At 40.3% G+C, this 19,796-nt stretch overlaps 1 protein-coding gene across 1 annotated transcript in view; it reads right to left on the bottom strand.

The window, feature by feature from the left end:
• Nucleotides 1–1,089: 1,089 nt before the first annotated feature.
• LOC119725920 (protein YIPF3-like) overlaps nucleotides 1,090–19,796 on the bottom strand; it is a 30,443-nt gene continuing 11,736 nt past the window's right edge. The window contains exons 2-8 of the mRNA XM_038197532.1: nucleotides 16,831–17,025; nucleotides 16,501–16,607; nucleotides 15,884–16,022; nucleotides 15,130–15,261; nucleotides 6,421–6,543; nucleotides 5,674–5,797; nucleotides 1,090–1,709 (exon numbers count right to left, since the gene is read on the bottom strand). Coding sequence (XP_038053460.1) covers nucleotides 1,423–1,709; nucleotides 5,674–5,797; nucleotides 6,421–6,543; nucleotides 15,130–15,261; nucleotides 15,884–16,022; nucleotides 16,501–16,607; nucleotides 16,831–17,025 — 1,107 coding nt within the window. The 3' untranslated portion in view covers nucleotides 1,090–1,422. The remainder of the gene's footprint in view (nucleotides 1,710–5,673; nucleotides 5,798–6,420; nucleotides 6,544–15,129; nucleotides 15,262–15,883; nucleotides 16,023–16,500; nucleotides 16,608–16,830; nucleotides 17,026–19,796) is intronic.

Raw genomic sequence — 19,796 nt, 5'->3', positions numbered from 1 at the left:
ACAAAACATATGTGAGGTCTTCCAAAAAGTTAGTACAAACAAAAGAGGGGCAATAGGGGGCCCCCAATTGCAGGCAAATTGTGTGTTGGGGGGGGGGGCTTTATCCTTTTTCCCATTAAATTCGTAAGTAAAGATGATGTCTTTTCAAAGGTGTTTATTGGAAGCATACACTGCACACGTACTGGTACTGTCATACCTTGTAAGGGTGCAACATACTGTACATAACTGTAAGATAAAAATGATTTCATCTAATGGCTGTACGTAACTACATGTAGTAAGCACTGCATAATTACATGTAAGGCTGTTGATATCCTTATGTGGATGATGTATACATTTGTATATTTTCATTATGTTAATAATGGTATTGTATAAACTTACTTCGTATTCATAAATACCTAAGACAGCTTACGCATTCCTATTGGTCAAGAGCCCGTCACATGGCCGGTCTTAAACGGATGATAAAGACATGGCTAGCTGGTCTTTAACACTTTTCCAGTGTCACATGAAATTTGGACTCCCATGAAATCGGTGCCTTTTGACGTTTCATTGGTTGAACGTTCACATTCCTCACGTATGCATGCGCAATACTACCAGTGAATCAGTATTTCAAGGTCCGAAATTCACACTTCACCAGCCCAGCTGCGTTTTGCAAGACATTGCGCAGTACGCGCAACGCGCACGCCAATGTCCTTATAAGGTAACGAGTTGTGGAGGGGCATTCCATATTATAGTCAGAGGGGTGTTTCGTAAAACATGAAGAACAAAATAAAAAAATGGTTGGCAACGTCTAGTTTTTGACTTGCTTTGATTTTTGGACCGAAAAGATTTGGTTTTTTGACCGAAAAGGTATTTATGAATGGGAATAAATATGTGTTCGGTCGGTATTAAACACTCTGTTTAAGACCGGTGGGAGTCTGGATGGGTGATAATTACCCATCCAGACTCACACCGGTCTTAAACAGAGTGTTATAATACCTCCCGAACACACATTTATTCCCTTATTATATTTTGTATGCTTAAATGTAAACATAATGTATTAATGTTTGTAGTGTCATAACAACGTTGAAACTAAATGTTCAGTATTATAAATAATAATAACAGACATGCATTTTCTTCTTTAGAGCTACAGAATAAATGGTCATGACAATGTCTTACATGTTATCTACCCTGCAAGTACAGGAACAAAAAAGAGGAAAACAATGTTGAACATTGTCTATTAAGGTTGAATAAGTTCATACACAAATGCTCAAGGTAAAGAAGAGATAAATGATCAAGTTCATTGCACTCAGTATTGACGTAGGGTTAAACAACAAATTCCAAGAAGTGCAGACACCTCCCCTCACTAACTTTCTTCAAAAAAGCCATCCCAAGATAACTGAAGTACTGTAATAATCGATGCTTAGAGTAGCATCCCCGTCAGCCTTAGCCATCCTTATATTTTCCTACTGCTGGAGTAACTAGTCCAGGTTGAATCTTCTTGTTCCCAGTCATATTATCTTCAAGGATAACTGCAGCCTCTTTGCGTTGTGGTAATATTTCAGTGGGGGAAGCTTTCACAGCTTCGTTCCCAACAACCGGAACCTTGTCTCTGTGTGACTCTCCATGATCAAGTAGATCAAATTGGACTGGGGCTAAAACTGCCTGATTCAGAGGGGCTTTGGGAATGAGGTTGTGAGTAGGCACCTGTGCGTGGTGCATCGGGGCAACGTCTGCCAAAAAAAACACGAAAGAAATGGAAGTATTTTGGGGGTTGGTTTGGATTGGGAGGCATATTGTCTGAAAAGTGTATGCTCATGTACTGTTTTAAAGTATCACAGTTCTGAAGTCAGGGTCAATTCAAATAAACTACAAATCACAAGGAAAATCCCGAACCAAATATATGACCAAGGTGATGGATCTCAACAAGCAAGATGGAAGCCATCTGGGTGTCAATACCAGAAGTCCCCACTTAAACAGTTACTAAGTATCCGGACAACCTTATGACACTGTATTTATTCACTGAATTTTTTTTTTTTGTAAACGGAGTACTCAGGCAGTTTTGTACACTACAGTGAATAAGGCTGGGCGGTTCATGGGGCAACCATTGACTAATTTTAAAGATTACATGTACAGGGTGTCAAAAACAAAAAGGTCATTGTACTTTAAAGGGCTATTATGGCCAGACTATATTATTTTTACCAGCAAACAGCATGGTATCATTTTTAAGCTGAAGCTGATATCTTGGTTTACATTCCAGGGTCACGCATCATGGAGTACCATTGTCTTAAAGTTGTGGTGCAAAAATGCAGTTGGTTCACTGAAATATCGACACTGATTCATGTTTTTTTATTCATACTTTCTCAATGGCCAAGATTGTTGGCTTTTCCACATAGTTGCGGAAAAGCCTTTCTTTTTGTGCTGGCTTTTCTTTCTTCTTCTTTTTGTCGCCTAAACCCCATAGACTTTGTACACGTTTTTTCTCATCGCCACTTTTGGCATTAATCTTTGTCATATATCATTCAAAGTTACCACAGGCATAGCTCCTATAGCAAAGTTGTGTCCCGAAGAGTGACGTCATGGTGATGTCATCATGGGTCACGTGACGTCATTTTAAATGTGCATATTGTAAAGTGCTATAACTACAGAACTGTAAGTCCGATTGGGTTGAAACTTGGTATGTAGGTAGGCCGGGATGTGTTATTGATGAAAATTGAGGTGACGTCATGATGACATCATCATGGGTTACGTGACGTCATCCTAAAAGTGCCTATTGTAAAGTCCTATATCTAGAGAACTGTAAGTCCGATTGGGTTGAAACTTGGTATGTAGGTAGACCAGGATGTGTTATAGGTAAAAATTGAGGTGACATCATCATGACGTCATCGTGTGATTTTAAAATGAATTTTTGGATTTATGTACATTTAAGCAATATCTCACGAATGCAACATGCAAAATTCAAAATTCTTTTCGTATTATGTTTGTTAGGTAACAGGTATATGCACAAACATTTGAAAAATGTGTGATGTCATCATGACATCATCAAAAATGCGATTTTTGAAAACACATATAAGGGAAAGTCTGATCACCATGAATCTTAGTGGATAGCTAGATAATGGTACTAGTATGCAAATTCTGAAAAGACGTTACCATGAAGTCATCGGTTGATTTTTTATTAATTTTTTTTCATATTTACAATTTAAAGTGCCTATTGTAAAGTCCTATATCTAGAGAACTGGTATGTAGGTAGACCGGGATGTGTTACAGGTGAAAATTGAGGTGACGTCATCATGACGTCATCGTGTGATTTTAAATAAATTTTTGGGTTTTTGGACCTTTAAGCCATATCTCACGAACGCAACATGCAAAATTCAAAATTCTTTTCGTATTATGTTTGCTAGGTAATAGGTATATGCACACAATTTAAAAAATGTGTGACGTCATCATGACGTCATCAAAAATGCAATTTTTAAAAACACAAAAAGGGAAAGTCCAATCGCCATGAAACTTGGTGGATAGCTAGATAATGGTACTAGTATGCAAATTCCGAAAAGACGTCACCATGACGTCATTGGTTGATTTTTTTATGATTTTTTTCATATTTACAATTTCATTCTGCTTCCAAAATTTAACATTTCCTTCATTGGATTGACTTCAACCTTAGTACAAACCAAGACCACAATGCAAAAATGAGCATTGACAAGTGTAATCAAGATGATGTCATCGTAGGGCATGTGGCGCTTTCATAAAGATGCATTTTTTTAAAGTCTCATATTGAGAAAACTATCAGTCCGAATGGGTCAAAATTACGTACGAAGGTAGTCCAACACGTCTGATTTAATATGGATTTATTTCTTTTGGAAGATAATATATCTCAAAGACAACATGCTAAATTTAAAAATTATTGTACCGTATTCTTGGAAACGTTGTTCATGCATAGTCTGGAACGTGTTATTGATAAAGAAAAACATAATGCGGAAAAGCCCTTTGTTCTGTTGCTAACAGACATAGAAATGCTTCTCCAAAGGCATCCTGAGTAGCCTGCAAATTCTGCTTCCATGCAATTTTTTGACCACAAAGATTCTCTGTTCTGCAGTTAGCTGAACCATTGTGACAACCTGAGGTTTACACACTGTTTGAAGGCCAGAATGACATGGGTTCAAAAGTGAACCAACTGCATTTTTGCACCAAAATTTCAAGACAATGGAGCTCCATGATGTGTGACCCTGGAATGTAACCCAAGGTCAGTGTTGTAGTTGAGACCTGAAAACACGAGACCGAGACCGAGACCGAGACCTCAGGACCGAGACCAAAATCGAGACCTTAGGGTCCAAAGCCGAGACCGAGACATTATGGGTGAGACCAAGACCGAGACCATAGACTAATTAGCATAGGGTTATGAGAAATATATATTTCTTACAAAAACATGGTGTTCAAAGGTTTTTTTCTGAATGCTGAATGAATTCAAATGTTGTCACAGGTTTTATTAAAGTGGTCAGTTTTTATTGTATCTGGAAGACTGGAACATTAGCTTTACACATGTACTTCATCCATCGAACGTCCTCAGTTGAACCTAGTTATACACTGTTAAACACGGTTGAGGTTTATGTAGTTTTGAACACAACAAATCCATTTGGTAGTGGTAGTAACTTGACCCAAAATTCAAAATCTAAACTTCCCAAGTCATTGCACTGTAAAAATCTGAATCACCTGTGCAAAACATCTAAACAAACGTGTCTTTTGTGTGTTTCAAGTTCCATCTTACAATAAAATTGGGATGAGTATTCACAATGCACTGGTACAAATTATGCTCTGGTCCAAAGATATGCTGTCTGGGGGAAGTATTTTAAAAAGGTTAATTACTTAAAACACCTGCTAGTACAGAGAACACCTGCATTTTTACCAAAGCAGATATCATTTCAGAGTGTTTATTTAAACTTATCTGAACTAGTAGTAGTTCAAGTCAACAGTAAAAAAAAATACGGTACAAATTTTCTCAAATCAAAATCGGTGTCGCAAATGTGTGCCCGGCCCCAGGCTCTTATTAACGGAGAATGATATTCCACATTCGTGCAGCTGGATGCGACATGGCAGTGGCCAAACCGTAGCGACTCGGACTTACTTTGCCTATGAACTCGGCTGAGCTAAACTTGTGCCAACTCTCTCTGTGAGCTTAATACTCTTGCAAACTCTGCAAAATCTGGTATTTGAAACCAAACGTTATCACTGCAGAGTGTGCCGACATGGTTGTGCTTGATCAACTCCATGTGGTATGCACACTAAAGCGCATGCGGTACAGTGCATTGTACCCAAGTACCGCAAGGGAGTTTGCGTTACTAGAAATGCAGTGGTATGTGGGTACCAGAATATTTGATTACGTTCCTCGGAATGGATAGCACTGTCTATCGAAGCTTTCGAAAGTAGGTCCGATATGGTCAGATCATGTAAATTTATTTGATTTTGTTTGTAGTTTTTTCCCCGACTGAACAATAAGGTCTCGTATGCTCGAGACACCACAAGATCTCAAGACTTTTGCGCCGAGACCGAGGCTGAGACCAAGTTCATGTACATGTACATGATTGTATCAAAGACAGTGGGACTGTGTAGTTTGTGCACAAGCCATCGGTGGTAATTTGTGCACAAGCCATGGGTGTTAGATAATTAACAAGCTTGAATAGAAATATCTGGAAAATTTACCTTCAACAATTTTATGATAGGCAAAGTGCAAGTACAGAAGGAACAGCAGATGAAGAGCAGCAACTGTCACAGCGATTGTCAATTTGTGACTTCGGCCTTTGGTTCTGGATAAATAGACACCTACCTGAAATACCATGATGAAGAGAAAGACAAGGGGAAAGGTGGCTCATTATGAAATCAAGAATGGAAAGAGAACATCAAAAAGTAACTAAGATGTGGTTATACTTACCGTGACCCATTTTGTGTTCTTTGTTCTGCCTTAATTATTTTCCAACAGGCATTTTGGACATTCTTTAATTCCATTTTCCTCCTGCATTCTCTTCACCTCATATCATTCAAATTAGAATCATAGCTTGGGTGGTCATCATGAAACCCTGGCCCACACCATTAACAGCACAAGAGGTTGTCAATTTTTTTTATTGTATTTGTTTTGTTGGGAGGTTCAAATTTTTTGTCAATGTTTTTTTAGTCCCACGATTTGACCATGCTGATATGTATGTGGCCTATTTTCAAGTGGTATAATAGGGGGGAAAAGTGGCACCACGAACGTCTCCCCCCCCCCCCCCCACCCCAAGAAAAAAAATCATTTCTGCGGAGCAAATTTTTGAAAAAATTCAAATTTTTTAACAAAAAAAAATTGTGAGGCCCCCAAGCCAAATCCTGGTTGCGCCACTGTTGGAATTGGATGAATTGACGAGCAAAGATATATGATTAGGTACTTCAACTACAAGAATGATATACTCTTACCATTCTCAAACTTGACAGGCCTCCAAGGATAGCCCAGGATGTGTAGAATAATGTATGAGACATTGTGCTGTGAAGCGTTGTACCCAGGAAGAGGACAACACAGAATGAGAACATCCCATATCCCTGGATAACAGAAATACACGTAGCTTCATTTAGCAGGGAAAAATAACAAGCATAAAAACAAAACGCTACACTCATAAAAACTGACATTTCTAAATACAAATATCTTTCTGAATGTTTGCATCAAATGAGGACTTATCCACAATTCAAGCCAAAAGGATCCCTCTCATCCTCAATCTGTGCAGTCACAGTAGACCGTGCTTTGGGAGAACACATGAGAGGTCCTTGGGCAGGACACATTACATGCATTTGCCCTCACTGGTTCTTGGGTGTGTGGTAAAATATATACACGGCTTTCACTGGTTCTTGGGTGTGTGGTAAAATTTATACACGGCTTTCAAATAAGTATTCAAGCCGAGGCTCACAGTGCTATGCCACTGTATGAACTGAGGATCTTTTTGTGTTTTAATCTTCACAACAAAGGCCAGCACTGAGGCCTCGGTTTCAGTGCCAATTCTGAAGATGCATAGACCTGTGTTGTCCTGCTTCATTCTAGCTTTGTGACCGTTGAGGGGATACTTGTGTAGTGAGTCCATAATGACAGCAAGATTTGATATGTGACAATTGTACAAAAACAGTACTGATGTTGCTATTTAACAAACACCACTGGGTCATTCCATGCCAACTCAACAAATGTTGCACACCATCACCTCTTGGATTTTTTCTTTTTTGGTGTACTGAAAGATACTTAGGAGAAATGCAAATTCTGAAAATTTGGGGTCTCTACGACTTTTCGTTCTTGCGCAACAGCATTTTGAAATTTGAGGTGGGCGGGGCCAAAAGTGCGACGCGTCACGAAATTCAATGTTTAAAGGGCCATATATTTAAAACTATACCCCCCAGACATTTCAAACTTGGTAATCTGGGCTATTTTTTGCTGTAGATTTCAAATATTTTAACAGAAAGAAAGTAGCTTGTTTCATTTTTAAGTTAAAGGGGCCCCAAAATGGCCCAAAACTCATCTGGACCAATGTTCGGGGGGGTGTAAGTCAAAAATTGAAAATATTTTTGTCACCAATTTTTTTGCCTGTAATAGCCCCCAAGTGAAACTACTTTCATGTAAAATCTTACACTTATATTAACTTCATTGAATGAGATATAGCCCTTGCAAAAAGCAAATTTCTTATTTTTACGATAACTTGACCCCCCCAAAAACCAACGTCAGACATTCCGCCCCAAAGTTTGCTTCACATATGTTTGAGGTTGGTCCTTAGTGAAGTCCTCTGAAAAGTTTCATGTTGGTGTCTAAATGTCTTCAGTGGATAGCTGGGCTTTATAATGAGTCTATATCTTACGATGCTGGTTCCGTAACATACAACTAAGTATGTACACGTACATTGTACCAAGAATAACAGCAGTCGGTACATAAAGAATAAGTTGGGTATGAAACTTAGCTTTCATTTGTACATGTAGACTTTTGATCAGTTGATATTATTGTTTACAGTTTCACAGGTGAAATTATGCATTCCTTGTGATGTAGTTTTGATGAAGTTGAATGAGTTGCATGATGGTTGGCTCACTAAGTTTGTATTGCCTTCCACCGCTATGTAGAAGTTCTGGTGTTGGTACGCAACACAACACATCAACAAATGGAATGTTACATTTATCCTCTCTTTGTGGCCAATAGAGAGTATTTGTTGATTCCGTCCTGTACATGAAGCGGACATACACATCCTCATGAAGTTGTGATACATCTTCTACAATAGCAATGTACCAAACATCATCATAGACCACACAAACATATTTTCCTGGGTTGAGGTCAGCTGCTACAATTGGTGCATGATGAGTTTCCTGCATGAACTAGGTTCCCCTTATCCATAATGAAAACTAAGATCAATCAGGTTAAAACCATAGACCCTTTACTCAAACTGAATCATTTCTCTTTGGTTCAGGTTAGTGCTATACTATGCTGTGCAAGTGAGAACTGGTTAATGTATACATGTACATGACATGCATGCTGTGTGATGAGCACATGGAAAGAATAAGACTCTCAAGTCATTTAACCTAATTTGCCTATAATGCACACATAGGTCTACAAGCAACTGTTTATTGAGCAGGAAATGGGTAGTCTTGACCCAAGTCTATCAACAGTCTATCAACAGGGATTTTGTTGTGCTGGTTCCGTAAAATACAAGTACATGTACTTGTATGTTACTGAACCTGCAGCATCGTAAGATATAGACTCTTTATAAAGCCCAGCTATCCACTGAAGACATTTAGACACCAACATGAAACTTTTCAGAGGACTTCACTAAGGACCAACCTCAAACATATGTGAAGCAAAATTTGGTGCGGAATGTCTGACGTTGGTTTTTGGGGGGGTCAAGTTATCGTAAAAATAAGAAATTTGCTTTTTGCAAGGGCTATATCTCATTCAATGAAGTTAATATAAGTGTAAGATTTTACATGAAAGTACTTTCAATTGGGGGCTATTACAGGCAAAAAAATTGGTGACAAAAATATTTTCAATTTTTGACTTACACCCCCCCAAACATTGGTCCAGATGGGTTTTGGGCCATTTTGGGGCCCCTCTAACTTAAAAATGAAACAAGCTACTTTCTTTCTGTTTAAATATTTGAAATCTACAGCAAAAAATAGCCCAGATTACCAAGTTTGAAATGTCTGGGGGGTATAGTTTTAAATATATGGCCCTTTAAACATTGAATTTCGTGACGCGACGCACTTTTGGCCCCGCCCACCTCAAATTTCAAAATGCTGTTGCGCAAGAACAAAAAGTCGTAGAGACCCCAAATTTTCAGAATTTGCATTTCTCCTAAGTATCTTTCAGTACACCAAAAAAGAAAAAAATCCAAGAGGTGATGGTGTGCAACATTTGTTGAGTTGGCATGGAATGACCCCACTATACCAAACATTCAGCCATGTCAGCTATTGCATATGTAATCATGCCGATAGCTGAAATAGTTCAAACATCCCAGCAATGGATTTTGTTGACTGGACAGCCGTCTGGTAGGATTTTTTTTTGTGGCAGTCTTTATATGCTTGGTGACCATGATGTCGTTCCTGCCTGTATGCCTGACACTGAAGTTGCACTTACAAAGAATGCAGAATGCATGGAAACTGTCAATAACAGGCCACTCAGTTATAAACTGAGTGGAGGTATTTCTACTTTAGAAAATCTCATTTTTTGTTAGGAGTCTCCATTATTCTCCGTACATTTGTACAGGCAGATGGCAAGGACAGTTTTCAGTGATGGCCTTGATTGCCCACCCGACAGGTACCAGTTTCCAGTTGAATGGGGAGTTAAATGGAGAGTGTCGGTGAGACACCAGACTAACAGACGTTAAGCCAAGAAAAAACAAATGTTTAACGTCCTGCCTTTTTGAAAAAAGGAAAAGGAGGCCCTCAGGAAATGACATACCGGTATCAGCTTTATATGGGCTAGATGCAACGGACAAAGGGGCCAAAATGATGTCACTGTTTTAAATTTATCATTTTTAAGGTTTTTTTTGGTTCCAAAAAAAGAAAAGAAAAAAGGACGCAGTGTTAGAGTCATTAGTATCTCTCCAGAGAACACGTAATATCCATATTGGAAAGGGTTTTTTTGACATAGGTCTTCTCTCCACACACCACCTTTCAAGGTTGGTTGATGACTGAACCTTACAGTGAAATGGAACTCACACCCATACACATTTGTTTATGGGGTAAATCAAGGATTTTTTTGTGTTCCTCTTCCTTTTCCTTTATTCTTTTCCTTTTTAATAACTTTTTTGCAACAGCTCTCATTGGTTTTGTACACGTTTTCCAACCGAGGAGTCCTTGATTTGGTTTTCTGTCCTCGATTCACCGATGATGTTGCACGTGTGTCCTCTATTTACACCATAAACAAATGCACACAAGTGTGTATGCCTGCAACTGGGACCCTCTATTGTTCCTCTTTTTTTTTGAAGTTTTAGGAAGACCTTCTTATATATTTTATACACGATTGCCAAATTGGGGACCTTCAGAAATTGGTGACCCTTTTGTCCTTTATTGTTGAAAGTCCCTATTGAATGCGGATACCACATACACCGACACACAGAAGGAATGCGCCATCGTCATATCCCCCTGTCTGGCTTGAACGCCAGGGGGATACAAATGGGTTCCAACACTTCCAATTGCCCAGGCCAATACTTAGGGTTTCAGTTCATGGAAACAATTTACAAATGGAAAGTCCTACCATAAGGGCTCAAAATAAGCATGTACTCGTGTATTTTGGAAAGAATTTGTAAAGTGGTTCAACATCTTCTGCCACTAAACTTAAAGAACTTTGCTCATATGGACAACTTCTTCCATCGAAGGAGATCATCAGCTACAAAATATGCACACAGGGAGCCCTAATACTCAAGATCCCCTGCATAACCGAGCTGATCAAATCAATACGCAGAGTTTTGAAAACCGTCTGTTAATGGGCCTTTTTTTAAATGGTTTTATTTGTTTAAGAGATTGCTTTTACTGTAAAGCCCACCCAAAAAGAAAACAAATGATGGTAAAATGGTCATAATTGACCATTGCAATCCGGAGTTATGGCTAAATATATGTCCATCAAATGACGTTATTTGTATAGGAAATGTGTACGAAAATGGTAATTTTTTGTGGTATTGAATAAAAAGGCATATTTGAACATCTGTTAAAGTGTAAATAAACACTTGGGTAAACTTAAAATTGTTTTTTTTTATCAGAAATACTATTGGTTTCAGTTGGTTTTGAGTTGTTAAAAATCATAACATGCAACAAAACTGATGTTAAAAATGTACTTTTACACTAAAAAATGACTGACAGCAAGGTTGAAAAGTGACAAACCCAAAAAGCAATAAAAGTAATAAAACTTCCATTTTCTAGAACATGTTTTCAACAAATTTGGATCACTTAACGATTTTGTGTTGATACACTATGTGGACCCCGAAAAGACCACTGCGCACATTCGTTTTGTACACAAAGTGATCACCGGCAGCAACCAGCGAGTGCACAAGCCCTACTGTTAGCGACAAAAACCTCCTGGGACCAGAAACTTGTCATCGACGCTGCCACGCGCATCAACTTAGAATGGCGGGCCCATGCAGTGAAGTCATGGAATGGACGTCCCATCATGCTGTGCCCAGTAGACGTTCAGATCGAGACCGACACCTCCCACACGGGATGGGGTGCGGTATGCAATGGTCAGGAAGCAGCAGGATTTTGGAACTACAGAATGTCAATGATGCCCTCAAACTACAGGGAGCTCATGGCAATCTTGCTCGCACTCAAGACCTTCAAGCATTTGGCCAACACAAAAATTCAGGTGCTTACAGACAATATCACAGGGGCAGCACATGTCCACCATCTAGGCGGACTGAGCGAGCAATTGTGCACAGTAGCGAACGCCATTTGGTTCGACGCTCATAATGCTCCAAGCCAGATATCTTCCGGGGTCGCAAAATGTCACAGCAGACAAACTGTCACAACTACTGCACAAATATGAATGGTAACTTCACCCAAACTTGTTTGCATATTTGGATGATTATGGGGCCACACAGTGGACAGATTACCCAGTTGGCAGTATTGAACAGCAAGTTCACCAAACTGTATTCCGCAGGTGTGGACATGCTCGCTCAGAAAGACTGGTCCACAAACAACAACTTTTGCAAGCCACCATTTCACTTGCTGCTGCAGGTACTACAGGGGTGTGAGTGGAGCTCCAAAAAAAATAGCTGAAAATACCTAAACCCATAAATAGCCGAACCTGCAAGCGCGAAGCCCTTACGGCGTGGGGTCCGGGCCAGCCCAATGGCCCTGAAAAATTTTGACATGTAGATGCTCTGTGGTGTGCATTTAACAGCCTCCTGGGCCAACTATTGGCCGAAAATGTTTTGCAATTTATGCATGTTTTTAAGTTAACTTTTCCTTCATATTGGCTTGAAACTGCCTAAATGGCCAACTTGTATATGAAAACTGTGTTGAAATTGAGGTTTGTACTAGTGCGAGTCTGCCAAAGCCCCGGCCCGCAAAAAAATAAACTTCCTTTAAAGTTTAAATCTAGCTCTTACTTAAGAATGCACATCAGCATCCAGGCTTTTGGATTTTTCTTATCGTGTCGCCTAATTTCTGCCCATGAATGACGAACGGTGTGTTCCATCCAAATACTTTTCCACGGATTTGTAACTTGAGGATCGGTCTTGTCAATGTCGGTATCAAACTCCGAACCTCTTTGGACAATTATGCATTTGTGTTGCACTGACATCTTGCGGAATTAATAATAATGTCAAAAGTTGTCGGAAAATACGTACGAAACGACACACTATGTGCAGCGGAATGCAGGATGCAGATGCAATGCACGCATTAACACGCATGAAGCCCTCTATCGGCGCGGCGACAATTGACAAGTCTTATTTCAAGGCTATATTTGCAACAAGACGTGTGCAAAGCATAGCTCTATGGTGCAAAGTGATCTTTTCGATGTTTACAGCGAGTTATGAAATCACTGTGTGTCACTACCAGGAACGGTTCACTCGTTACCCCCCCCCCCCCCAACCTGCAAACAGGAGCTGGGATACTCTGATGAATTCACGCTCTGATTGGTTGGTTTTTGCGTGACCTGTGACGTGCAAGTCATCATGGCCATGACTCTGCAATATTTAAACGGCCGTTAAGACTGTTTCATTACTCTTTTATTCCTATTTATAGATGCTTTTTTTTTCATTGAAAAGCGTAATAACGTAGGAAAATCTGTAAAACTTATCTGTGTTGTAAATTTGCAATTCCCTTCACTTGCTCAGGCTCCGTTTCGAATTCACGAACGGTCAATGTTTGCATTATGCGACGTTCAAAATTTGTCCACATGATCCGCAATAAAAAAGAAATCACATCCGGTATGGAATGTGTGCATTTCTATGAGAAAGTTTTCGGATAGCATTTGCGCGCATTGAGTAACTGCGGTCTTGAACAGCTGTAGCCAGATGCTTTATACAGAGGTCATGATAAATTACCCAGGATGCCATCCCCACTTCCTTCACAATATTCTGTGAAGCTCATCAGCGTATCCCAGCATCCTGTTTGCAGGGCGGGGGTAACGAGCGAACAGGAACGGCTGCGAAGAGTCCCAATGCACATCATCACGCACGTGTGAATATTGATATTTATCTGCAGCCAATCACAGTGCAATGACTGTTGGTTCCCCGGATGCTCAGTACACACGCATATGGCTTCGACCTGTAAAATGCATGCACATCGCATCGTATACGGCACATGTACAGTACAAGTACGTGAGTGATTGTACATTGAATACTCGCTTGCATGCACCACAGAGCTACGTGTAGAGCGAATCGACTGTGTTTTTCGCATGCGTTTGGCAGCGGCGGAAAATAAAATAACCGGAAATAAAATCAATGCTTACGCGCAGGGGAAAAAGCGGGGGAAAATCTGGACCATTGGTAGAAAAACAAAATGTGGCACACTGAACAAAAAAGCGGAAATCCGCTAAAAGGCAGATATTTCACACCCCTGGTACTAAATGTCATCGAAGCAACTCAAGCGTGGGCAACAATTATTGCACCGCACTGGCCAGCACAGCCGTGGTTTCAACGCCTAATAAGTATGTTTGTTTGCCCTGCGCTAAAACTTCCAAAGTGGAACGTATTCATTCCAAATTGCAGACAACCAGAACCATGGAAGAACAAACAGTGGACAGTGTATGCCTGGCGTGTATGTGGAGGCAATCACTAAGGGCACAAGGGTGGTCAAAACCAGCCACTCTACAACTTCCTCTATGTCTAGCCCCGACAACTCTCGCTGCTTACAACAGGTCGATTCGGAATCTCCACTGTTTTTGCCACAACAGGAAATTGGATTTCCCTCCCATGCAGCCAGATATCATAGCTGGTTTTCTGTGTTCAATTGCCGACAATTCTGATACACCTACTGTAGGTCACAACTAAAGGTTGCGCAAGCCACCCTAAGACAAACCGGTATGTATCATGCATTCGGTCTGTACAACCCTTTTGAATGGTTCCCAATCTGACTGCTAATCACGGCTATTGTCAAATCTGGTTCACAGAAACCAATGACTAAATGCAGAGTGATGCCGGTTAACCCTAACCCCCAGGCCCTTTTGGCTAGGAACCATCCTCAATCCTGCAAAATCCTCCAATTGCCACCTTGTTAACATTGGATTCAGCCTCAATCCTCCAAAATCATCCGTTAATTCTTGAATTTATTCAGTGGTGTGGTGACCATTGCCTCAATCCTCCAAAATTTTCCTCCATTCACTGCTATGGGTCGAGTCAGTACCGATGACATTTAGAAGCAGTGCGGATGATATCCAGCATAATGCAGGGTGCCATTATGCATGGCTGAGCATAAGGACTGCTGGGTACAGCCTACGACCTCGACCCATTCCATCCTCCAACCGACACTTTTTGCCATTCACGGCTCAAAGTCATGCGTGCTATGGTATGCCCAAATCGTGCCTACAGTAACAGTATATAATTTCCATAGGAATGTACACAAATTAATGGACCGACTGACTTTCTGAATTGAACATAATTTGCATTTTAAAAACATAGCCAAATACATTAAAACCAAAGATTAAAGGGAAAATATAACGTTTTGACTTACTGTCAGTGATAATACTTGCAGGAATGTGATGTGTGTGTTGCAGATGAAGGAGACGCCATAATACAGCCCTGATGCCAGCAGCCAGTAGCCAAAACCAATGCCAATGGCACTGCCCATTAGGGTTCCCTCTCTCTGCAATTCCATAGACCACCAAACATGTATTATAGGTGTTGGATGTAGAAATACTGCTGTGAACTCTGTGCAATCATACTCCCTCAAGGATCAGACAGAAAGAGTAATTGCTAAACATACACGTACAACTGGCACTATCTCACTAGTGGTCACCAAGCAACACCTACATGTGCATGTACTAATAGTGAAATGCAATCAGCCTTTTGGGTAAACTATTAATAACTGGGATGACTCTAGACTCAAATTTGAGCTTTCTTGCTCATTTGTACTTAGTCTAATTAGGACCCAAGGATTGTACAAGAGGTACTCCAAAGTTCTGGGTCGTGGCACTCTCTCCTTGCATTCATGCATGCTATTTGCCATTATTATCAGACCTGTAGATTAGAATCCATCACAAGTGCATGTAAAACACATAATACACAGGTCTAGATGAACAATAACAAAGAAATGTCTTTGTCATTTGAACAGATCGTGACTTGGCTTGAAACTGGACGATGGTCTTTTGAGGTCATGTGATGGACTCAACTTCAACGCTGATTATAATAATAATACTTATCATAAAGCCCTTGATTTTATTTATTAAAGAAAGCTAGAATGGGTAAAGTATGAGTTGGTTTCATACCACTGTGTGTCCTGCATCCTTCATGCCCATCAACAGGATAGCTACAAGCGTGAATACAATCATGAGTGGTCCATACAGCTCCCCAACAGCCTTCTGTGCAGTGCCTGAGGGTCTCAATGGCAGTAATGACAACACCAATCTGGAGGGGCAAAATGACGGTCTAATTAGAAGAAGTTTTGTAGATAGCAAGTGCAACTTAAAACAACATTCATCTTCTAATTCCAAATAGGACAATGATGAATTCTTGGGGTTTTTGCTGGAAGTGATGGGCCAAGATACTGTCCTCTGACTTAAAACTGCCTATGACAGAAAATAAACCATCATAATACCCTTGGTACACTTTGAATCCTAACGGCATGAACTAGGGATCTGCACCTGCATCCTACAGCCTAAGGCCACAGGCCTAAAACATGCAGTCTAAAGCCTGAACCTTGAAGCATGCAACAAAAAGGTGACCACCACCTCCTCTCACCAGAAATTATCTGACATCAAGACATGACAGCTTGAGGACAAGGACTTCACAAAGAAGACAAAGTCCTTTCTATGTCAGAGGCAGAGCATGCTATTAGCAAGCTTGGTGTTTGTTTGTTTGTTTGTTTTTAGCTCCCGTTTCTCACCTGTGAACAACTGTCTTGGGCTCCACATCAAAGTAGGGTCTCAGCAGGTCGATATTGCCGTACAGGTCAAAGACCTTGCGAGCCTGCTGCTTTCCTGTCTGCCAAACCTGCCAAAATGAATACCAGGAAAAACAATATACTTTGCCTGAATTTAGCTAAACTGGTCTGATGCATACATGTACATAACAATGCACCAGAAGCTGAAACTGTAGTTTTGTAAGGTCTAGAAATATGCACAGTGAAGTTACATTGTACATATACGTAGTCTGTGTCTTTTTCTGCTTTGCTTTTGAGATTTACACATGTAGACCATGTCACCATGTTTTTTACCGTTTCAGCCATCTGAGTCTTGACTGCATCCATGAATGCTCCCTGAGGATCATCATTCTTCCTCTCCTCTCTCATCATATCTTGTCCCTTTATTGATGTACTGGTATCTGCTTGCTTGCTGGGCTCTGTCGCTACACTATCAAAGTCATCCGTTTCAAGCATGCTGTCTGTTAGGCTAATGACAGCTGAATTGTTCTGCAGTCCAAAAAACAACAATACATGGAATTACCCTCAATCAATTTGTAAAAAGGATTGATCACACAATACCGGTACACTGCACATTGTATAGTGTGATTTAGAAAGAGTTAAAAACATAACATAACAATGTACATGCAGGCCTCGACCTTAACCCTAGACCAACGAACCATGTCTAGTAAAACCTGCTGCAGGCTAGTAAAACATGCTCTTCAACTTGCCTGGTGGCAGGGTGGGGTAGTAAAGAAATGCAGCCAGGTATTCAAACAATGGACCTTTATCATGCTGTCACCAAATCAGTCATGTTTTCTGTATTCAATAACAGTACTGAATGATAATGTTTTTGTGTTTTGTGCAAAAAGGAACCCGACTATTTTTCCTTCCAGCCTCGCTTTGGTTACATTGATTTGAATGGGGAAAAATCAAGATGGCCGCAACATGACAACGGTCTAAAGCACTAGCACCAGCTAGTACTGTGGGAAATGAAAACTATCAACTATGCTTACTACTGGTATTTTTGCGTTGGTATGTTAGAAATTTTACTTGCTAAAAAAAATCTCCTTCCATTTGGTTCATTTTTTAATGCTAGCGCAGTGACTTCGAACACTGCGCACAAAGTACGATTACCGCAATCGAGAAGCTGAAATAAACCACGATCCGAACATTATGTGCAAGTGGGCCTCCCCATACGCATTCTCTACGACAAGTGGAGTTTTCATGCTCTGCTAGTGCCAGGTTTGAACCAAATCATTTTTAGTCAAGGGGTGTGCTCTCGTAAGACCAATTCACCTGTGTTTTCACCGCTTCAAAATGACAAAGAATACTTTTCATGGAGTCAGAAACATTTCACTGTTCGAAAATTAGTTCTTAAACATCATCATATTTTTTTTGTAAAGTATTTATTGGAAAAACGATGTAAAAGTTCGAAAAAAAAAGACCCATTATGTCCATAAAATGTATAGAGCCATAGTACTAGTTTTGGGAAGAAAGTCGCAAAACATGCGGTCCAAATATTGGGTTTTCTACATGTTGTTGACGTTGACGTGACGTCATGCGCCAACAGCCAGCGCAGCCGGCAAAAACGACTAGTTGACAGCGCGCTGTGCCTGGTAACCGACCGCCATTCATTGTACACAATTTTTTTTGTGCACAAACCAATTGCGGTCCTGGCCATGCCTGCAAGGTTGTCAGGTTAGCGGTTATTCCTCCTTTTTTCACTGCAATTGTAGGCTGAATCTTCATCGTGGATCGTTTTTTACTTCAAGGACCTGTGTAATGGTTATTCCAGGCAAGTTTGGGGTGAGTTGCAGTTGCAATTAGTGTGTAACGGGGACAAAATTGAACATTTTACAAATATTTTGCAATTTTTTTTGGGACCTGCCTATGCTGCTTTTTCTACCATATAAAGCTGTTTTTAATGTTCAAAAGCCTATACAAAATTTGTTGCCGCTCGTTGACGACCGTTGAGGCTTGTTGAGGCTTGTTGACGCTTGTTGATGCGCTTTAGTAGGACCGGTTCACCAGTCATTAAGGAATTTTTGCCAAGTTGTATAAAAAGGACGATTAAAAAATGTTGTGTCTTTCGGGACTTTTAACGATTTTTAATAAATAATAACGTTTTCCAAAACTTGCAAATTTTCCCTCACCGTGTCTGCTAAAAGGTACCGTCTATATTTTAACATAAATCTTTAATGGTGCTCTGTCCATGAAAGTTCCATTGCCTGGTTCCCATTCTTCAGCTGCAAATGTAAATGAAGTCGAAGGACGATATTTGCACCGCGAAATCGTAAAAACTTTTACGGGATCAAAATAAGCACAGCGCGTTAACAAATAAAACGGCACACCGTGTAAAGTGAATGGCGCCCCCAATCGCCAAACAGTAGACTTGCCTCAGTGAGTTATGTTCTCCTTTCGGGGGAAGGGCAGGGTCTTAGAAACCATCCTGCAGATATAATAGTCTTTAATCAACTTGAATTTACAGGGAAAATATCAGACTTTATTCAGGGGATGTTTTGGTCAAACATTAACTATAAATAAAAAAGTTGAGATCATTATAAAAACCACTTCCCGCATACCGCGATAATAGGGAGTCCGCCTCCGTTCGCACACTCCGAGCTAGACCCGTGAACGTGGCGTTGTATACAACGCCACGTTGTTGTGTATTTTAAAACCTAGGCAAAAAAAAAAAATAGTTCTGCTTCCGATTACATGCCTTTCAAAAATAGGGTCGGTCGGTCGGAATTTTTTTTTTTTTGCCAATTTTTTTTATGCAGATTGAATGGGGTATTCAATTATATGCGAAGTTTTAGCCTGAACTATTTCTATTGTACTACGAAAGCTATACACGAAATGGCAACAAAAAGTGAGTAAAACCTACCTTTAATTATTGTCAATATATTTACGTTCGATAATTTCAAAAAATAATGGAAAATTAAGGCCGTTCGCACCATATGCACAACGCTAGTCAAGACGCGGGGAGCTGGCCAAAACTCCGAGGTGTGTAATGCGTGCGTGTGTGGCGAGCGGCCCACCATGGGCCGTCAGAGCTGTTTTTACCGTCAACAATTTCGGGAAACACGCGGCATGTATCACTCCAAATACGAGTAGTGCGATCTCAAAATGAACTCCTGAACACAGAAAATACATACACGGACAAGGTAGATCAATTCTGTAAATTAACTTGCAAAAAATGTTCTTTCTCCATCGGTGTTTTCTTGGCATTTTTACGATGTCGAATCCGACCAGTTGACAGTGGCCTGCACTGTACTGAT

The sequence above is a fragment of the Patiria miniata genome, unplaced genomic scaffold, assembly GCF_015706575.1.
Source record: "Patiria miniata isolate m_02_andy unplaced genomic scaffold, ASM1570657v1 HiC_scaffold_19, whole genome shotgun sequence".
Classification (NCBI taxonomy): Eukaryota; Metazoa; Echinodermata; class Asteroidea; order Valvatida; family Asterinidae; genus Patiria; species Patiria miniata.
This window is presented reverse-complemented; position numbering and strand designations above follow the sequence as displayed.